At 42.3% G+C, this 22,792-nt stretch overlaps 1 protein-coding gene and 1 pseudogene across 1 annotated transcript in view; both read right to left on the reverse strand.

The window, feature by feature from the left end:
• The window catches only part of FRAS1 (Fraser extracellular matrix complex subunit 1), a 455,620-nt gene that overhangs the window by 51,538 nt on the left and 381,290 nt on the right, over positions 1-22,792 (reverse strand). Inside the window, exons 48-55 of the mRNA XM_065877453.1 lie at positions 14,725-14,849; positions 14,299-14,439; positions 12,444-12,671; positions 9,217-9,330; positions 7,353-7,503; positions 5,899-6,058; positions 3,611-3,779; positions 698-944 (exon numbers count right to left, since the gene is read on the reverse strand). Of these exons, the coding sequence (XP_065733525.1) occupies positions 698-944; positions 3,611-3,779; positions 5,899-6,058; positions 7,353-7,503; positions 9,217-9,330; positions 12,444-12,671; positions 14,299-14,439; positions 14,725-14,849 (1,335 nt within the window). The remainder of the gene's footprint in view (positions 1-697; positions 945-3,610; positions 3,780-5,898; positions 6,059-7,352; positions 7,504-9,216; positions 9,331-12,443; positions 12,672-14,298; positions 14,440-14,724; positions 14,850-22,792) is intronic.
• On the reverse strand, positions 9,861-10,538 carry LOC136123869 (pre-mRNA-splicing factor SPF27 pseudogene; annotated as a pseudogene).

Consider the following 22,792-nt stretch of genomic DNA (forward strand, 5'->3'; position numbering starts at 1 on the left):
ACGGGGCTTGCTTGTAATCCGAGGGGCATTGCCAAGGGTTGGTGCTCTCTGCAGTGTCCGTCACACTAACACACAGTCAGCAGATGCAACAAAATACCCGACGTCATCACTTACAGTCATGTTGTGGCTTTGAATGGGGATTTAATTTCCAGGTGTTTTATAAAGTCTCAATATTGCACAATCATAAATCCATACAATCTTTGTTTTGATTATCCACCCCTGCAGAATTGCCCTTTATTTCTCACACACAGTTTATTTCTCATCTGAGCTCTACGTGGGACACTCATGTAGGAAAACCTTTAAACACATTTTCTGTCTTCTGAGAACTAAGAGAGGAAGCCAGTTCTTACAAATTGTAACTACCCTCCTTGACCAAGGCTACTAAATATTTATGGATTGGGTGATTGATTAAAAATCCCAGGTTCATGAGTCATTTGCAAAGCCAAATATAACTCGTCTTTTGGTCCCATTTAAGAATGAATGGGAGCACTAACAACCTGAACTGAGATGAGAAGCCTTCTGATAGTACTCACTGTAGGTAGTAGTTATTAGGATTTCTGGAGATTTAAATGAGTTAATACACATGAAGTACTTCCAGGTATGAGTTAATATGGAACCTGAGCACATGGCACATAAAAGACACTCAATAAATGTTAGCTATTATTATAGCTTCTTGTCACCTTTGGCACCAACAGACCTTTTCTTTCAATAGGTGCAAATAGAAAGCCAGCGCTCTCGTTGACCCGGTAGGTCTTCTTATCAAACTCTAATGTGGGCTCGTCCTCAGTGTCATTGATAATGACCTTCGCCTGGGTGAACTCCCCCAGTAGGGCATATGCTGGCATGCTGAGCTCCACAGTGAAACTCTCGATGTTCTCAAACACGTCGTCATCGTTGATGACGATGGTGCAGGACTTGGTGTCCTCTCGCTCATCAAATTGCACCTGTCACAAAGGAAACAAGGAGTTAAGCTGTGCCTCAGATTTCCCTGCTCCACACTCCCCAAGAGCATCACGGGAAGAGAGGACCCAAGTCCAGTGGGCAAAGCACTGAATGAAATAGCTGGTTCTTCTAGCCCCTACTTCCTGCTGTATCACCTCTTCCCATTCTTCCTCCGTACGCTGGGGCTGATTTACTGTATAGGGACGTGGAGGGCAAAGATGTCTCCCACCACGTGGTGACTGTAGAAAAACATATAGATAACTCTTTGTATTCTGTCTTATTAACTCACTTGGGATAGCACGAGTCATTTGATTACTCAGTTCCCCTTCTATTTGTGGCAAGTTTAACTGGAAAGATCTTTGAGCCTGGAGTGTGCATTTCTGGCCTCAAGTCCTGGTTCTGTTACTTCCAAGCTAGGTTAGGCTATGAAACTTTACAAACATCAGATTCCTCATCGGTTAAATAACAATAATATACCTATTTCACATACTTACTGGCGGGACTAGATGAGACGACGTAGAATGAAGGCACTCAGTATATTTTAAAGCATGAAACAAATACAAGATATTATTTATTATCATCACCATATTACTTGTATAGTCAAAACTGACATAGAATCTCAGTGTACTGAATAACGGAGTTTGAATTCAGAGAAAGTTACATTGTGAACAAGCCAGACTGAATTTTAACTTTACCATTAAATCTTTTGCCATTAAGATGTGCTAGACCCATAATGTGAATTAACTTAGCCTGGTATAAAATAGAGAAATTAATTTATATGCATACAATTGTGAACTTATATGGATTTATTCTGGTTTTACTTTGTCTTCAAAAAAAGATGAGGACAAAACCTTCAAATGGAACCAGAGCTATGGATCAGTCTGAAACTGAGTGGACAGGCAATGGACCTGGACTGTACTTTGTGTAACTGAGATAGCTAAAATGTGTAAAAATTAGTCCTAAACCTCTAGGGCCACACAAACCTGAAAACCATGTAATTTTCATCAACAGAAAATTACTATTCCACGTGTAATCAACTAATCAAATTAAGTTTTATTATGCTCCACATTTTAAAATGCTTCCAACTAAATGAAACATTCATAGGTCTCTGTTTAGGTCTAGAACACACTGCCTTTTGTCTCTCCCTAAAAACCACAAGTATGTGCTCTTTTTTATATTTTGCTAAAAGACTCCTTAGCTTAGCTGATCTATTCCAATTCCTCATTTAAATTTGACATAAATTAGGAGTTTGGGATTAAAGTATACACACTACTATATATAAAATAGGTAACCAACAAGGACCTACTGTATAGCACAGGGAACTATACTCAATATCTTGTTATATATATATCTTATAACTCTACTCAATACTCAATCTGAAAAAGAATATATATATATATCACTTTGCTGTACACCTGAAACTAACACAACATTGTAAATCAGCTACATTTCAATAAAAGTTTAAAAAAATACATTTGACATGAGGCTTTAGCTTAGTCCAGCTGAAATGCCTCAAAGAGAGAGTCCACTCCTCTTTACAGAGATTTATTATGCCATAAGAGTAATGAAACTACTTCAAAAAAACATTTAATAAATACCTAATAAGTACCATGTATTGTGTAGTACTTAAATCTGACACATACAGGGCATCCTGCCCTAAAGGAGTTTACTATTTATACAGTAGGTCCTTTCTCTTTTGCTTTCACTCTCTCTTTTTTCTCTTTCATTCACACCCTGGTGCTAATTACCACTGCTGTAACATAGAGATGTGCAAACGTGTGTATGTGTGTGTGTGTGTGTGTGTGTGTGTGTGTGTCTACCACAGAACTCCTCTCTGCACTCTCCTACCAACCCATAAAGCTGTCAACTTATTGTCTCTAAGGCAACTCACACTCAACATGTCCAAAGCAGAGCCAGGACCACACCCTCACCAGACCTGTTCCTCCTTGGTGTCCCCCCCAGCCAGGGACATCATCATTCATCTCTCCCTTCTGTCTCACTATCTAATCCACTGCTGAATCTTGTCAATTCTTACTGGTCTGTTGAATCCACCCACTTGTCTCCACCTTCACTTTATTTATTTATTTTTTTACTGAAGGATAGTTGATTTACAACGTTGTGTTAGTTTCAGGTGTACAGCAAAGTGATCCAGTTATATGTACATATATATCTATTTTTTCAGATTCCTTTCCCTTATAGGTTATTACAAAATATTGATTATAGTTTCTTGTGCTATACAGTAGGTCCTTGTTGATAATCTAATTTATATATAACGTGTATAGGCTCCCATCATCTCTCACGATCCTGTTCCAAGAACTCCCCAACTAGTCTCCCTACCCTTCAGGTAAAGGGCGGTAGAGAGGAAGGGTTAGGATACCAAAGGCTGAGTGTACAACATGGTGCCTTGGAGACTTTTCTTGATCGTGAAGCAAAATGTAAAGACTGAGAAGCTGGACAGCAGTTAAAACTGCAGTGGAGATTAGACAGACTGTGAAGAAGAAGGCACTGTGGGAAGGCAACATAGAACAGTGACTTGAGGAAGGGTGCTGATGGGCAGAGAGCTGGTGTAAAGAAGCGGGGACGTGCCACAGTTGCCAACAGCCACGTCTCAGCCCTGGCTGCAGCCCGCTGGCAATTCAGGAGTCAGAGGCCCCCCACACCCACCTACCTGGCCGGCATACTCCACGTAGTCCTGCTGTCCAGGCTGGGAGCTGACCCTGGAGCTGGAGCTGGCGGTGCCTTGCTCTGTGTGACACAGGACAATGGCGTACTGGTTTAGGTTCCCAGTCCTCTGCACCGTGATGCTGACTGACCCCGCTTTCTCACTGACATTGTAGCTGGAAGCACACAAAAAGGCAATCTCTGAAATTCTGAAAGGGCTGTGAAGGATCTACATGCTTAATGCCTGTCTCTTCTGGTTGGTTACTGGTCTCAGACAGTTCCGAGAAGAGGCAGTTTGGTTCCTTTAAGAAGTCAGGTTGTAAGTTGAGGGAATGCGTTCACCTGGGACAGTCACAGAATCAGGCGACCAAGGAAGCTGTGGATGCAGAATGATATCTGCCCCGTTTTCAGAGAGAGCTGAAAGATGGTCAGCACATAAGAGCTATGCACTCCATATTTCAGAACACAAAGAAATAATTTCTCCCAAGTGTGGTAGAGTGATTAGAATAGGTCAGTGAGTTCCTGCAGAAGAAAGCTGCTTGGAAGCCAATTAATGACTTGGTTCAGGTGGGGAGTGACTGGGCCAGATCTCCAGGAAGTGTTTAAAGGAGCCAGGGCAGTGCCAGAGGTAAGAAAATGAGAACTGGGCCAAGGTGAGAAAAGTGTCTAGGCAAATGGAGCTTTATGACAATGGGGGAGTGAGAAGGTGCTATAGGCTGAAAGTGTCCCCCTCCAAATTCATATGTTGAAACCCTAATCCCATCTGTGACAATATTAGAGATGGGGCCTTTGGAGGGTGATTATGTCATTAGGGTGGAGCCCTCATGAATGGGATTAGTGCCCTTATAAAAGAGAGCTCCATCTTCCTTCTGCCATGTGAGGTTACAGCAAGAACTCAACTCTCTATGGATCATGAAGCAGGCCCTCACTGGACACTGAATCTGCTGGCATCCCAATCTTGGACTTCTTAGCCTCTAGAACTGTGAGAAATAACTTATTATTATAATTATTGAAAAAAGCCACAAGCAAGTGAGGCCTGAGCTGGGCTTTGTTTTTCATCACTGAGTATGGCTATTGGACTTTGGCTTGGGTCTTATTGCTGTGAGGCTTGCAGGCAAAGTGCCTCTGAGAGGATAGTCTTCATTGCCAGCTTGGGGACCCTCCGTATTGTTTAGTCCATTAAACATTAGAGGGTTGTCCAGAAAACATCATCAGTTTTATTTGGTGTATTTAATTTTGAAGGAGTTACAAGTAAGAGGTAAATAACAGCAAAGTGTTTTATATATATATATATATATATATATATATATATATATATATATATACACACACACACACACACACACATATATACATGTATGTGTGTATATATATATATGTGTATGTGTATATATATAGAGAGAGATTCTAATTTTCCACTAATTCTCCAAGTGTGTGTAATAGTAGAATAGCCGACATCTGGGGCGCTTAAAATCAAGTTTGCATGTTTTCCTCCCAAGTCCCAATTTTCATTTAAATTATCATGAGGTTGGTTTCTTAGAATAGTGAGTCTCAAATGTAGATTTAAAGAATTATTTCCCCCACAAAAATTATAATCCTTGTTATAATCTAATCTATAAACTCAGCACCGTGCTTTACCAATTGGTGACTGACTTTCCGTTTGCCTCTTAACTCCCCAGCAGACTACAAAATCATCTTGAAGAGCTGTCTATATTAAGCTATGAATCCTTCCCTAAAGATATACGATTCTGTGAACACCAAAAGAGCTAGGGGGAGAATGGGAGCTTGAGAACAGGGAGAATGTACACAGAAGGCAAAGACTTTGTTACTGCGGGCCAGTGATTATTTTTCTGAATGCTTATTGTTTTCCCTATCAGTTCTGCTGGATTATCTTTTAAAGTTGAAGACAGAAGGACAAATACTTTCAGGAGAAGAAGTAAAGCACAAGGCTTAAGGTCACTGGACTTAAATCCTGGTTTTACTGCTTTTTAGTTACGTGATTTCGGATAAGTTACTTAACCTACTTCTGTCTCTGTTGCTTTGTTGTTGTGGAGGCAACAATAGTACTCATCTCATAACTGCAAGTATTAAACAAGATGACATACGTCAAGTACCTGTTACAGTGCCTTGTACATACAGTATTCAAGAAATATTTGGTGTAACTATGATTTTTATTCTTGTTATCACCCCACCATCATCATCGGATGATTAGAGCTGACCCACAGGGTGTTTCATCCTTACTTCCTCTGCTTTCCTGATTCATTTCTCAAGAATGAACACCAATCACGCTTGTACCTGTTATATTTAAAGCTGATGAGGGACCACTGGATATGGAAGATATTGTCGCTGACCACATTGGGTTTACTGTCTCTCACCAGAAACTGAAAACTATCCATCATCTCATGGATCTTCTCCTCATGCAACACATAACGAATCAACCCCAGGTTCACATCCTCTGTGAGAAAAAAGACACTGAATTAACCCGGGGATGTAAAGACAGCCTCACAGATTCCTACTGACACACCCAGTTTTATTCTTCTAATGGGTTATAGACAAAACTTATTGTCCCAAGAACAAAAAGGGATAGTAAGTAGTGTTAAAAATAAATGTTTCTGCCAGATTTTAAAATAAGATCCTGTATAACAAAAGACCCATCTTTATGTATAGAAGTACCCTTATGCTGTTGTAAAATGAGAATCCCAGGGTTTTGGCAAAAAAGCACTTTAATAAATGTCTATGGAATGTGAAATGCAAATCTTAGAGCCAACAGAGAAGTCTTTGAGCTCGTCTGCTGTGCATATATGCTCATACCCACCCCTACTTCCTTCAAAATAAACGTTCTTTGGAAGGTATGTGCTACCAAGAAAAGCTGGGGTTGGATTAAAACAGCCCCCACACAAGGCACAGATAAAATGTGGCTAGGGGAGAACAAAAGATTGAGGACAGGGAGAAAAAGGAAATATGGCACATAAATTGTAAGATGCAGTTGTACAACGACTGATCCCAATCAGGTGCATCCTCGAAAGAAGTCTAGAAGGGCTTCCCTGGTGGTGCAGTGGTTGGGAGTCTGCCTGCCGATGCAGGGGACATGGGTTCATGCCCTGGTCTGGGAAGATCCCACATGCCGCGGAGTGCCTGGGCCTGTGAGCCATGGCCTCTGAGCCTGCCCGCGTACCGCCAAAAAAAAAAAAAAAAAAAAAAAGAAGTCTAGAAGACTGTGAAAAGCTTATAAGCAACTACAATACAAAATGGTCTCCTTGATGTGATTCCAAACAGGAAACTATTTCTGTTGAGCAATCTACCCATGTCGATTTTTTTTCTTTGCTGAAGACTTAAAAAAAAATCTATAACGCTTAGAGATAAAAAGTAAACCACAAAGGGTCACAGATCTTTCATAAAGTCTGGTGGTTATTTCTGTTTTGAAAGAAAACCCAGGAGTATCACGTGATCCTTTCCAGAAAACTTGGCCAAACCTAAAGCAATTTGGGAGCTGAGGAAGCCTGGTAAAGATAAAATTTTTCTTTCTTCCTTTTTTTTTTTTTTTTTTGCCATTAATTCAGAGTAACAGGGAAAAAAATCAGGAGAAGTAAAATTCCAAAGTTGGACGGTTAGACACTGAAAGATCTATTTGTTTGTAAATAGGTTACTTGGGGGTAAGTAGCTGGCAGTAGTTGTGGGAAAGATCAGGGAAGTAAGGAGAGTGGTGTCAGAAGAGACCTCTCCCACCTCTCAGTTCTAAGAGTGCCCACCCTGTGTGAAAGTAGCAGCAGCTCTTCCAGGCTGCAGCTTATTCTCCATGTGGCCATGCTCAGGGCCTGTGGTTATCTCGTAGACAAGCTGCAGGTCTTCTGTGTCTGGGTCCATGGTCAGCAGTTCCTTCTTGGTGATCAAGTTGGTTGCCTGGAATAGAAACCCATTACATTTAATTCCTGAGATGGGAATAAAGCAGGAACAAGACCCTCTGGCTCAGATTTAATTCAGCTCAACAATGATTTACTAAGTGCATTTCTTGCCTGGTAAACTTTGTCGGGATTGAAGAGGTTATGAGGATAGAAACCATCCTAGCCTCTGCCCTTGATGTTCACACTTTATTGGGAAAGAAAGGCTTATGAGCAAGGTAACTGTGGCAAGAGCTGTAATGGGATATATGAAAAGAATGCTACACACTTTTGGGGAGGAGCGATTATGGAAATCCATCTGGATTACGGAAAAGGGGCTTTGAGGTGGTGGGATTTGAGTGTGGCCTTGAAAGAAGGTTGGAACTTTGAAAGAATGATACAATACAGGGAAGATGGCCATTTTATACCTTATAGAAGTTGATTACAATGCTTGAAATTGAGTAAGATAAATATATGATATCCCAATATGGCCCAAATATACTGGCTAAATTTTGATTCACTCATTTATTCACCCAACAAATATTTAGTAAGAGTAAAGGTTTGAGAGAAAAAAAGGGGTGGTCAACAGTATTGTTACTAGACCTAGTAAAATAAGGGCATGTAAGTGACCTTTGGATTTGGTGAAATTGGTGACTTCAGTCATTGGTAAATTTGATAAGAGTCACGGCAGTAGGGTAAGAGTTGAAGGTAGAAGACCAGTTGGAGAGTGCCAAGAAGAGAACAGGATGGTTCTGAGTATTGAGAAAAATAGCAAACAGGGCATAAGCGGAATCTGTACTAATTTTGTTTCATATATTTAAAAATTCTCAGTGAGTTCAGTGGAAAGCTATAGCCTCACTGCTGCATATACAACCAACAAATCAGCAACATGGAGATGAGAAAATCCACATCCTAGAGGGAATACCACACACAAAAGTCTTTCCAATCTGAACTGAAGAACTGTGTGTGTTTGGGTGGGGATGGGGATTTAATGCTTGACAGGTTACCAGGTGAGAATTATGACATGTCTTAAAATGACCAAACTGAGAGTTAGGAAAAGGAGAAAAAATTTAAATTTCTAGAATTCCTCTGAGGATACTTACCTACAAAAAAACTCACTTCCTTCTCATCTGTGGCATATTCCAGATGTTTCTCAAAATCCACCCTTCCCTTCTTCTAATTAACAAACTTTTAACTGAGCACCTAGCCACCCAGCTAGACACTCCCATGCAACAGATAGGGCCATAGGGCCAATTTCTTGTCAAAAGAATATGAGTGCAATGATGTGTTTAATTTCTGCACCACTTGCTTAAAATGAAGTTCCTTGCCCTCTACTTTTCTGTTTTCCTCTTCCCATGGGCTGGAATACTGATGAATAGCTGAAGAGTTTTGGCTACGCTCTCAGTAGCAACAACCCAGTGATGGCAGAAGAATAAGATAGAAGGAATATGCATCTCTGAATGGTCACGTGGAGCCTTAGCCTCCCCACTTCTGTACTTTATGTGAGAAAAAAGACTTCTATCTTGTTTGAGCTACTATATTTTGGGGTCATTTTGTAAGAATATCTTAAACTGTAATACAATTCGAACCAAACTCACGGAGCTCAGCAATCTTAACAAATCAGCTCACTTAGGGAGGGATAAACATGAGTTGAACAAGAGTTCTGTTCATACTGTCATGAATAGGATCGAGCCCAAGTCAGTTAATGTGTCCGCGGCAGGTGGAAAGGCCTTACCTTGCCATCCATGTACTCCAGCCACTGGAGCCCCAGGTTGGTAACAATTCTAGGGGTGCCATCATCTACTGGGAGGATGTCTACCCAGAACTGCTGAGGTGCTGCTGTCATGATCTGTGGCGAAAGCAACAAAGGAAACTTATCATTCACACGTACCTGGAATACGTCAAGTCTAGGACCTACAAAGGCTGGGACCCCTGAAATCTGTTGACACTTCAAAATGGGCAACTGAGCAAATTTCCATTGCTTATCACCACTTGGCATGAGGCTTCAGGGAGAATGTTGATGGATAAAGTAGAAACAATATAAGAACTCTTGCTGGAATTTCACCTGCTATGGAAGTTGGTGTTCACACACCTATGCCTTCTTTAGTTGAGTTTAATACTGCCCTGAGGGGAAACAATAAACAAAATATTTCCCTTTCGATAACTTGTTAAAATTTTCATGATTTTTTTTCCCACCATGTTGAAATTTTTTATTTTGCTGAAATGTACCAACAGAATATAACAGTCCACATTCTATGCTTTCCAAACATTTAACCACTGATGATTTCCGTAAGATGCTGTTGTTTTTCACAGTTCAGATGTCTGATCGTCTGTGAAAGCCCAACATGCCTTCCTTTCTACCCACCAGATTAGTCTTTTTCAGAAGCCTTGCCGTATGTTTTCTTTGTTTGCCTCTCCATGTTGCTGCTTCATGTGAAAGAGTTCATTTTCTAATCTTACAATAGTCCTTTCAATCTCATAATTCTTACTGACCAGGGATACCCAAGTTGACTCCATTTCTCTTCATTTAGATCCAGCTGCGAGTTGCATGTTCTTTCGCTGCCAGTTGAAGTCTTGAATATGTTTCCTTAACTTCTGGAGCTCTTTCTGTGCATGTTCAATCATACGAACTAGATTTTCATTATACACTTTCCAGGCATTGCATCCATGCTGTGACATTAGTTCCAGATTCTCAGTTCGAACCGCTTGATGCTCTAACTGGGCCATTGAACTGTTTACGCATTCTTGCCAAGCAGTAATGTCATTTTTCTGACCCGAGGAAGGGGCTGGAAGTTCATATCGTTCCATACTGAGCAATTCAATTGGTTTTCGAGCAGCCAATCTTTCAAATTCATTTCTCATTATGTTGGTTTCAAGAGTGGAATAATCCGGGGCTCTCAGGCGGCTCAGGTACTTCTTGGTAGGTCGGTATCTGCGTGTTTCCTCCTCCACCAATGCCGCAGCCGCTTCCCGCACACCAGGCGCTTCATAACCTCGGTCAAAATATGTCAGCGCGTCCACCACAACCCCTCCGGCCACCAAACCCGTACCCGCCATTCTTACGTTCGCCGGAGTTTTCCGACTCTGCGCCGGCTCAGGTTCACTTAAATACTCCTGCGCCTGACGCTAACGTAATGACGTCACCTGCGCATCAGCTTTGGCGCCCGCTAAGTTAATTCTGAAGGCACGCTTGCTAGAAATTGCCCGACCATTTTGTTTTGGTCGGACTTCTCATGATTTTCATAATCAAAATGTTAATGTCAAAGTCTCCAGGTAGGATTCTGCCAGATGTGAAAAGATGTTTCATGGGAAGAGATTTCCTTTTGTTTTTCTTTCCTTTTTTTTGAGAGAGAGCTGTCTACATGGGGAAAGGGGGCAGAAGAAATCAAGAATAAAAGTGTTTGTGGGAATAATACAAAGAAATTTCGGTTTATAACTTCATTCTCACACAGATACACACATATACATTCAAACATACATGGGGAGTCTGATCCAGCACCTCCCTGTTTCTGAGCAGATACAGCAAGCTGGCATACAGGACAGCAAGATGCTGGTGTTTCAATCTTCTACAACCCTCCTTCTAGATAATTTCCATTTTCAAAATGACACGGTCCCTCTGGAGATCTGCTGTGACCTTTTATGTTTATCATAGAGGTGACCCTCTTGCTGATTAATTCCGAAATCTTTTTTCTCTTCTGAAAATCAAACTAACTGGGGAGCAGTTACGGTTTGGGAGAGGGAAAATGAACGTGATGACCTGCCAGGTGGAGAGGCAGTGCAGGTGCTGAAATGGCAGGGAAATCCCAGGAGCCATCCCACTGACACCTTGGCCAACTGAGAATGATCGTCTCACAGGCTGTTTGTTTCTAAAGCATGCCAGAGGATCTTTCTGTCAGGAAAAGAATCATTCATCATCAAAGTAGGGGAAAAAAACCTCTGCAGGCCTAAGAAGTTGACCCCTTGGTTATCCTGGAAATAAACAGCAGGGTGTGATAACATGCTCACTAAAATGCTTCTGCTGAGTCAGATAGCTGTGTGACATGCAGGGGTATCCATGAGTCCACCTTTCTCCAGAGTTGCAGTTATTCCCAGGGGAGGGTTATGATACTGCAAGAAATCTTCTAAAAATGAGTTAAAATGGTGGGGAAGGTAGTGGGAGGGGGCTCTTAGTTTCCTGAACATCTGAATGTTAGAGGGAAGCAATTCTCCTAAGGAAGAAACGCTTAACAGCTTCATGACCTCAAAAGAAAATCATCTTCACCTGTTTCACAAGCTGGTCCTAAAATGGTAACAATGATGATGATTACAGCCACAGTTTATCAGATATTTCCTATGTCTCCTGTGTGAGGTACTGGGCTACATGCTCCATGTGTATCAGGAGGGTAGATATCATCCCCATTTTACGGCCAGGGAAGCTGAGGCTTAGAAAGGTTAAATGACTTACAAAGACACTCAATTAGTAAGTGACAGAGGTAGAATTTAAATCAGTGTCTTTTGGACGCAAAAGCCGTACTCTTGACTGTAATTCTTCATGAGATAGAGAAACTCTGGCTGGCTCGGGAGACAATTTGGAACCATGTGATATTATTGAAAAACCAGATGAAAGAAAAATGCAAGGAATAAAGGGTGAGTGAAAAGGAAGAGGAGAAATAATAGCGGTGATAATAACAATAACTCTCATTTATTTTGCACTCACTCTTTGCCAACGGTGTTAAGCACTTCATGTGGATTACCTCCGTTGATCCTTAGGCTAATTGAAGCTGGTGATCGTTCCTGTGCCCATTTTACAGATGAAAAGCTGAGGCTTAGAGAAGGTAAGTAATTTGCCCAAGGCCCAATTAGTATGTGACAGAACCAAAACTCAAACAATGTTATCCTTGGTCTAAAAAGGCCATGTTCTGCCTCCAGACAGCTTCTGGCATGCTTTGCTGTGCCTCCCTCTCCACTGTCTTCGCCCCTCACCTCTTTTCCTCCTTCCTCAATAATAAAGAAGGGATTCGTCCCGTCAGCAACGGTGAAGGTGAACCAGTCTTTGAGGGAGTTGCTGCCGTCGTGGCTGTAGCGGACCCGGTTCTGATAGACGTCCTCCATGGTGAAGGTGGAGGTGTGCTGGAAGGGCTGCCCGTTGGTGGTTCGCTCAATGGTGCCATGACGCGGGGGCTGCACGATCATGAATGTGACAGACTCGGCCTGTCAGGGAGGCAAAAGGCAAGAGAAGAAGGGAATTCTGGAACAGAAGCCAGAGGTGTGAGTGATGGCCACAGGCGGTCAAGGGCAGCCAAACCTAAAGACATTTATAAAACAAAGATTGCATTTTCTTTATAGATACCAAAAATCAAGCTAAGGAGAGAAATTATATTGGTTTCTATAATCGAACTTATATTCTGGTGCCTTCTGTTTTCAGATGACGTTTAAATTTGCCCATTAAGGGTTATAGGGGAAAACCTGAATTTTTAACCTTTCGGATGATTAAGAACTAGACCTTTTAAAATTACTCATTTCCTTTCCATTCACCCTCCCCCCAACCCACATACACTTTTCCGAAACTCTTATATATAGCATCTCATATGCAGCAGAACAGAAGCAAATTTCCCATTTCCAACGGCTGCTTCCAGGGTGACATGCAGAAGGAAAATTAAAGAGGTAGAAAACCCTGCTCAGGACTCTCCAGTGATTTCCCACCAACTTGGAATAAAATACAGAGGCCTGACCTGGGCCAGGAAGGCCCTCTGTGACCCGGTCCCACGGTTCTTCTCTGGCCTCATCCTTCTGTCCCGTTTGTTCACTGGGGTCCAGACTCTTGGCTGTTGTGTCGCAACTCAAATGTTCCAAGCACGCTTGACTACAGGGCCTTTGCCCTCCTGATTCCTCTGCCTGGAAAGGGCTTCTTCCAGGAAACTGCATACCCTGCTCTTTCTCTTCCTAGCTCTGCTCAAATATCAGCTCCTCAGAGAAATGTTCCCTGACCACTCTGCTTGAAATAGCATCCCCATCAATCACTATTGCTTTTGTCTCTTTATTTTTATTCCTAGCACTTATCATATCTGACATGATAGTCTATGTTCTTTCATTCTTTATTGTCTGTCCCCCTAACCAAAGGTTGTAAACTCCCTAAGGCTGAAACTTTGATCTGTTTTATTCACAGTGCTGTCTTTAGCATCTAGAGCAGACCCTGGAACTTAGCGGGTAATAAATATTTGCTGAAAGAATGAATAAAGAAATGAATGCATGCTGGCACGGGGGTGGGCATACATAGGACTAATTAATAAGTGCGTGGTACTCTTAATGGAAGCTAAATCATATCAGCATGTTAGATACTTTAATTAGAAAGCATTAGGAGAGGGAGAGTTTAGTCTCTACATGCCCTATTTGACTGTGTAAAGCCTGGTTCTTTGAGAATGCTCAAATTGCAATAATTAGCTGTCACCCACTGAAGTCTCAGTAAAGGAGGTAAAAGTGTACAGGTGAAGGAATTCCTTGTTCACTAACAGGGAGTAATAAAAACACTACGTGAAATGTCATCTACCTAATTTTCTGTGGATCATAAGAAAAATCAGCATGTTAAAATGATTGTTGCACATAATCATAGGAAAGAATAAATGTATTTAGGGTTTCAGAAAGGGTTGAAAAACAACTTGATTTCAAATGTATTTCCTCTTCTCCAGCAGGCCATGGTATGTTCTGGTTTTTAATCCTTCGAGGATGCTTGCACCACACTCACCATCCCACCCCACCCTCAGGATGCACTGTCGCAAAGCAGTAGGTACCACTAGATCAGCCTCTCATTTGTCCGGACAACCCAGGGGAGGACTCTTACCTCTGTGTCTGCATCTACCGCCTTGAGCTCAAACTCTGTGACGGTCTTCCTCACACCTTCCTGTACCCGCATCCCCAAGTTCTGTACAACGGGCAGTGAGTCATCCACAGGGCGAAGAGTAATGTGGAAAGTCTGAGTCACCTACATGGCAGAAAAGTGCAGGTGGGTCACCTGTCCCCAGCACCCACCCGAGGAGAAGGTAGGCACTCTCTGCATTCCCTTTCACACCATTCCTGGCATGACTGACCAACTAGGAACCCAGAAGTGAGTTCTCTCTGGCAAGATAAGAGTTCTCTTCGCCTCTGTCCTGGGCTGAGGGCAGAGGGGAATGAAGTTCTCACAGCACCGGTGGCTCAGCACCCTCCAATCAAAGATGATGGCACTGCATCAATACCCATCAAGGAGCGAAGCAAGTTCCTCACCCACCTCGTTGACTCCATCGGAGAGCGTAAAACCGAAGGCATCTGAATGCTTTTCGGTCTCACTGGAGTGGATATACTGAACGCGTCCTGAAGTGAGGTCAGCTTGAGTAAAGGAACTAATCTGGATACCTAGCAAAAGAAGACGACAGAACCAGAGAAAGGGTGTCAAGAGGTTAGCCATCCCTCTCGGGTGAGGGAAATGGCACACTCACCAGAGAGAGCCCCTTGTAGTTTTCTTATAGCATTGATGTGCTGCCCTCTGAGACCTTGGGTTAGAGTTGCTTGTGTGTTTTTTCCCTACAACAGCATATGTTCTGTGGGAGCACATGCTAACTTAATTATCTAGGCTTCTACTATGTGCCAAGGTAACCGCAGGGGCTCAATAAATGTTATTCTCCTTTCTCTTGGGGTTTATGTATGCAGGTCAAATCTGTGAAATGTAGAGCCATTGCCTTATTCTCCAAACTCCTCGCTCTTAAGTTTTATATTCTCCCATAGCCTCGTAGTCCTTTCTGAAAACCTGCCCTAATTTTTGATATTGTGTGATGGCTTAGCGTTTAAACACTGGAGTCATAGGGCTTGGCTAAACAGCCTTGTTTTTGTGACTAGTGAGCCATCCCCGGCACCCATAATGTCCTTGGATGTTCTTCAAGGTCCCTTTCACTCTTGGATCTATGATTCTAGCTTCTCATATACCACTCTGGCCAGGCTGGAAGTAACAAAGCTTACTGCATGAATTTGAGGTTTGAACAATCATTCTTTCTCAACTCTAAAATGACCTAGAAAACCAGTGTCTTTTAATAACATGAGACAGAGAAAACTTGTTAATTTTTTTCAGAGTCATTCTAAAAGTAAAAAAAAAAAAAAAATCTGAAGTGATGTGATTTTTAAATAATGCCCAAGTATCCCACTAATGAATAATATCTCTATGTTTTCAAATGCTCAACAATATTTAGCAAAACAACCCAGAATTCTTGCTTCTATCTTAGGGCTTCTGGGGTCCATCCTCTGGTGGCAGCCAAGACTGAAACAAAATCATATCCTTTAGTCCCTCAGCACAAATTCTCTCTTTCTGATTCTGGGTGTTACAGTAGTCCTCTATTTAAGCTAGTCCTTCGCTTTGGTCCTGAAATTCATTTGCTGCTTCCTGGGATTTATTATTTGTCATTGTTAATCCTGGGAAAACCATTTAGTCTTTTCTATAAAAAAAACAAAGAGATTCTCCTTTGACTATTTTACATTTAACTGTGACATCAATATCATTGCTTTATCTTAAAAATAAAACACATCAGCCAGCGTGGGTTATATTTGCAGCTCTCTTTATCATCTGAAATTTGTCACCCAGATAAAATAGCCTCCTGAATATTAGGGTGTTACTTTTTTGATGAGGCATTTTATATTTATGTTCGTGCTTGCTACACCAGCTCTAGACAGGCAAAAAATGTAGCTCCCCCGACCCCTATCTTACAGTTTTGTCTTGTGGTTCTGGACAGAAATCCATACCATTCTTTAAAAATTTAATAACTTGAGACTGGCTGCACTGAGAAATTTAAACCTATTCCCCTGCTGTGAATCCACTCTCACAGCTCATGGGGAAATACGTGTGTGGATTCTCACAATCAACTGGTCACCTAACTCCCCGTTCCCCTTATGAGAGTCTAAGACTGATTAAGAAAAGTGGTAGAACTCATTAGTTAAGGGGGCGGAAAAAAGTTAACATGCTTAGGAGGCCTATAGCTGCCATCAGAAATGCCAGCTTGCAAGATGGGCTCTCAGATTCTCTCTAGGAACATGGAATTTTGGTATGTTCTAGATGAAGGATGACTACACTCCAACTGATAAGAGGGACTCTCTGCGCCTCGATTATTTGTACAATTTGGTTTATGTTGAACACTTGCTTTCCTTCTGGGATTCTACAATTTTGGTTTGTACTATGTAGAGGGTGCCCATGTAACCAGTCCCCCAATAAAAACCTTGAGCATTGGAAAAAAAAAAAAAAGAAAGGTGGTAGATCTTCCTTCCTCTTGGGAAGGAAGTGCTGGGATTGATCTTTTTATTTTTTATTGAGGGGAAATTGACATATAATAAATTATACATATTTAAAGTGTACAATTTCATTACCTTTGGTACATCCATGAAACCATCATCTCAGTCAAAATAGGAATGTATCCATTACCCCAAAAGTTTTTAACTGACACTCTGTAATCCTTCCATCTTTCCCTTTCTTGTGCCCTACCCCATCCCAAAGAAGCAAATGAATTGTCATCTGTCATTATAGGTTAGTTGGTATTTTCTCTAACTTTTTATAAATAGAATCATACAGTATATACTACTTTATGCATTTCTTACACTTAGCATAATTGTTTTTGAGTTATCCATATTGAAGCATGTATTAATAGTTCATTCCTTTTCATTGCCAAGTAGTATTCCATTGGATGGTTATAGCATAGATTGTTTATTCATTTACCTGTTCATGGACATTTAGGTTATTTCCAGTTTGGGGCTATTACAAATAAGGCTGCTATGATCACTTATGCACAAGTCTTTGTCTGGACCTAAGTTTTCATTTTTCCTGGGTAAATCTCTAAGAGTGGGAGGGTGGGAATATATGTAAGGTGTATGCTTAACTTTTTAGGAAACTGCCAAACTATTTTCCAAAGTGGTAGTAATGTTTTACATTCCCGCTAGCAGTGCATGAGAGCTCTGGGCTTGATCTTAGTGGGTCTTTCCCAATTCAATGTAGCAAACATTGAGTACCTACCATGTGCAGAACACTGTTTCAGATTTGCTTATATAGACTTTTATCTCAACAGCTCTGGGAGGTCAAGGTTGGCATTATTTTTCTAGATTATGATACTAATAAAATTAGGAAAGAAATGTGACCTATCTGAGGTCACACAGCTAATAAGAGAGCAGTGCTGAGACTGGAACTCAAACGTTGTCCACCTCCAAAGTTTAGGCCTGCTGGGAGTACTTTTTTTTTTCTTACGTGATTACACGTTGAAATGACACACACACATATATACACACACAAACATATATATATGTATGTATATATATACATATATATATATATATATATATATATATTGTATTCTGTTAGGAGTACTTTTTGTAAAACTTATCTAGCTTTTCTGGGCTAGACAAGGAGCCTCTTGGATTTCACCCTTATCCTTTAATTTTTTTTTTCAATATAAAAGGGATACATGTCCATTAAAGAAAATGTGAAAAACACAGGAAAGTAGTAAAGAATCACAATACCACTCATAGTTCTACCACTGAAATACCATTATAATTTTTTTGAATTGAATCATAGAATAATTTTTTGACTATAACCTTTTTCTTGTCTGAAATATTGATTTTGATGGGGTATTTAATATTATCATTTAAGTGATATCCATAATTAAGTGCAGGAGGGTAACAAGTTGCATTATAAGGTAAGCTTCAAGAGGACAAGATTTTGTTGTTTCTTCACCAATGTGCACCTAGAATAGTGCCTGGCACACAGTAGGTTCTCAAAACATATATGGTAAATGAATTTAGTTCATCCACTACGGTTAATACCTAAGAGGTCCTATTAAGCACAGATTTTCAATCTCTGTACACTTAAAAAATTTTTTTTAGCTGTTGCTAATTGTGTATTGGAAGACTTTAGTTGTTCACTCACCTGCAAGATGGTGCTTCTAATAACATATTGTCCCTACTGGCTGTCACAGCAGGTAGTTACTGTTTGAAATACCTTGAAGGCTTTAAATCCCATCCAAAGTGTTTTTAGTCACCAACCTGCTGGCTAAACTATGTACCTGGCAGTGTTACGGAGACCCACATTGACCCTGTCAGTTTTTCCAATTCCCCTGGAGGGCTAGCACATTAGAGGAAGTTCAGTCCAGGTCAGGGAAGTGGTTTGAGAAAAAAGCATCTTTGAAGAAACTGCCTTCCTAATGGGATGTTAGGAGATCGCCCTGGCCCTCCTGGCTTTCAGCACAGCTGTGGATGGCTCTACGCCTGTTGTCTGCTCCCACCTCAAGCTCAGGCTGTGGGAGATTCTCAGCTTCTCTGCTTCAGATTTTCTTCCAAGCCTCCTGTTGTGGGATGAGTTATGCCCCCCATATTCATACGTTGACATCCTAACCCTCAGTACCTCACCATGTGACCTTATTTGGAAATAGGATCATTGCAGATGAAGGGGAAAGTTCGACACAGACAGACACATAGAGGGAGAATGCCATGTGAACATGAAGACAGGTACCTACAAGCCCAGGAGAGAGGTCTGGAACAGAGCCTTCCCTCAGGAGGAACCAACCCTGCCAACACCATGATCTCAGACTTCCAGCCCCTAGATCTGTGACACAATAGGTTTCTGCTGTTTAAGCTGCTCAGTCTGCACTGCTTTATGATGGTGGCCCTAGCAGACTAACACACCTCTGCTCTTGGAAGAACCCAAACTAAGACACTGACTGCAGCTTATTCTGGTTGGTGTCACCATATGGAGAGGCTGAGATAAAGAGGAAGCCAAAGAATACTTTTGCTAAAGCATCACCTCTGGGAAGTCCTTCCTAACTCACCCTCAGCCCTCTCTTAGGTGGGACTCACAGCATCTTGGCTCCTAATATCCTCTCACATGTTGCCGTCACAACTACTGAAACACACTCGCACATATTACATGTCTCCCACTTCCAAAATCTAAGCTTTCTCCTGCAGCAGCTACTCAATAAATGTTTCCTGAAGGTGAGAACGAGTGTGTGCTGGAGATTGCTAAATGCAATATTACTGCTCCCCTACTTAAAAATACAACTGCTGACTCTTAGTTAAGTGACTAGATGCCCAGTTAGGGTCTAGATTTCCCAGCAACCTCACAGCTTTGTGTAGCTACATCCTTGCCACTGGGATGTGATCAAAAGGGATATGGGAGGGAGGACCTTCAAGATGGCGGAGGAGTAAGACATGGAGATCAACTTCCTCCCCACAAACACATCAAAAATACATCTACACGTGGAACAACTCCTACAGAACACCTACGGAATGTTGGCAGAAGACCTCAGACTTCCCAAAAGGCAAGAAACTCCCCACATACCTGGGTAGGGCAAAAGAAAAAGGAAAAACAGAGACAAAAGAATAGGGATGGGACCTGCACCTCTGGGAGGGAGCTGTGAAGAAGGAAAAGTTTCCACACACTAGGAAGCCCCTTCACTGGTGGAGATGGGGATTGGGCAGGTGGGGGGAAGCTTCGGAGCCATGGAGGAGAGCACAGCAACAGGGGTGCAGAGGGCAAAGCGGAGAGATTCCCGCACAGGGGATCGGTGTCGACCAGCACTCACCAGCCTGAGAGGCTTGTCTTCTCACCCACTGGGGCAGGGCGGGGCTGGGTGCTGAGGCTCGGGCTTCTGAGGTCAGATCCCAGGGAGAGGACTGGGGTTGGCTGTGTGAACACAACCTGAAGGGGGCTAGTGCACCACAGCTAGCCAGGAGGGAGTCCGGAAAAAAGTCTGGGCCTGCCTAAGAGGCAAGAGACCATTGTTTTGGGGTGCGCGAGGAGAGGGGATTCAGAGCACCGCATGAACGAGCTCCAGAGAAGGGCATGAGCCGCAGCTATCAGCGCAGACACCAGAGACGGACATGAAACACTAAGGCTGCTGCTGCAGCCACCAAGAAGCCTATGTGCAGGCACAGGTCACTCTCCATACCTCCCGTCCCGGGAGCCTGTGCAGCCCGCCACTGCCAGGGTCCCGTGATCCAGGGACAACTTCCCCGGAAGAACGCACGGCGCGCCTCAGGCTGTTGCAATGTCACACAGGCCCCTGCCGCCACAGGCTCGCCCTGCATTCCATACCCCTCCCTCGACCCCCACCCCCCACGCGCCCCCCGCCGGCCTGAGTGAGCCAGAGCCCCCGAATCATCGGCTCCTTTAACCCCGTCCTGTCTGAGCGAAGAACAGACGCCCTCCGGTGACCTACACGCAGAGGCGGGGCCAAATCCAAAGCTGAACCCCGGGAGCTGTGCGAACAAAGAAGAGAAAGGGAAATCCTCCCAGCAGCCTCAGGAGCAGCGGATTAAATCTCCACAATCAACTTGATGTACCCTGCATCTCTGGAATACCTGAAGAGACAATGAATCATCCCAACATTGAGGCGGAGGACTTTGGGAGCACCTGTAGACTTGGGGTTTGCTTTCTGTGTCTAATTTGTTTCTAGTTTTATGTTAATCTTAGTTTAGTATTTAGAGCTTATTATTATTGGTAGATTTGTTTATTGATTTGGTTGCTCTCTTCCCTTTTTTTAATATATATATGTATATATTTTCCTTTTTCTCCTTTTGTGAGTGTCTATGTGTATACTTCTTCATGTGATTTTGTCTGTGTATAGGTTTGCTTTTACCATTTGTCCTAGGGTTCTGTCTGTCCATTTTGTTTTTAGTACAGTTTTTAGTGCTTGTTATCATTGGTGGATTTGTTTATTGGTTTGGTTGTTCTCTTCTTGTTTTTATTACTTTTTTACTTTAATAGTATATTTTTTAAATGACTTTATTCATTTAATTTATTTTTCTTTCTTTTCTTTTCTCCCTTTTTTTTTTCCCCGTAGGCGGGCCTCTCACTGTTATGGCCTCTCCCGTTGCGGAGCACAGGCTCCGGACGCACAGGCTCAGCGGCCTGAGCCGCTCCCCGGCATGTGGGATCTTCCCGGACCAGAGCACGAACCCGTGTCCCCTGCATCGGCAGGCGGACTCTCAACCACTATGCCACCAGGGAAGCCCTCCATTTTCTTCTGAGCTGTGTGGTTGACAGGGTCTTGGTGCTCTGGCCGGGTGTCAGGCATGAGCCTCTGAGATGGGAGAGCCAAGTTCAGGACATTGGTCCACCAGAGACCTCCCAGCCCCTTGTAATTTCAATCAGAGAGAGCTCTCCCAGAGAACTCCATCTCAACACTAAGACCCAGCTCCACTCAACGACCAGCAAGATTCAGTGCTGGACACCCTATGCCAAACAACTAGCAAGACAGGAACACAACCCCACACATTAGCAGAAAGGCTGCCTAAAATCATAATAAGTTCACAGGCACACCAAAACACACCACTGGATGTGGTCCTGCCCACCAGAAAGACAAGATCCAGATTCATCCACCAGAACACAGGCACCAGTCCCCTCCACCAGGAAGCATACACAACCCACTGAACCAAACTTACCCACTGGGGGCAGACACCAAAAACAACAGGAACTATGAACCTGCAGCCTGTGAAAAGGAGACCCCAAACACAGTAAGCAAAATGAGAAGACAGATAAATACACAGCAGATGAAGCAGCAAGATAAAAACCCACCAGAACAAACAAATGAAGAGGAAATAGGCAGTCTACCTGAAAAAGAATTCAGAGCACTGATAGTAAAGATGATCCAAAATCGTGGAAATAGAATGGAGAAAATACAAGGAACATTTCACAAGGACATAGAAGAACGAAAGAGCAAAGAAACAATGATGAACAACACAATAAATGAAATTAAAAATTCTCTACAAGGAATCAATAGCAGAATAACTCAGGCAGAAGAACAGATAAGTGGCCTGGAAGATAAAATAGTGGAAATAACTACTTCAGAGCAGAATCAAGAAAAAAGAATGAAAAGTAATTGAGGACAGCCTCAGAGACCTCTGGGACAACATTAAACACACCAAAATTTGAAATATAGGGGTCCCAGAAGAAGAAGAGAAAACGAAAGGGACTGAGAAAATATTTGAAGAGATTATAGATGAAAACTTCCCTAATATGGGAAAGGAAATAGTCAATCAAGTCCAGGAAGCACAGAGAGTCCCACACAGGATAAATCCAAGGAGAAACACACCAAGACACACAAATATATATTTTTTAACATCTTTATTGGAGTATAATTGCTTTACACTGGTGTGTTAGTTTCTGCTTTATAACAAAGTGAAACAGCTATACATATACATATATCCCCATATGTCCTCCCTCTTGCATCTCTCTCCCACTCTCCCTAGCACACCCCTCTAGGTGGTCACAAAGCACCCAGCTGATCTCCCTGTGCTATCTGGCTGCTTCCCACTAGCTAGCTATTTTACATTTG

Source organism: Phocoena phocoena, chromosome 5 (genome assembly GCF_963924675.1).
Source record: "Phocoena phocoena chromosome 5, mPhoPho1.1, whole genome shotgun sequence".
In the NCBI taxonomy this organism is placed as follows: Eukaryota; Metazoa; Chordata; class Mammalia; order Artiodactyla; family Phocoenidae; genus Phocoena; species Phocoena phocoena.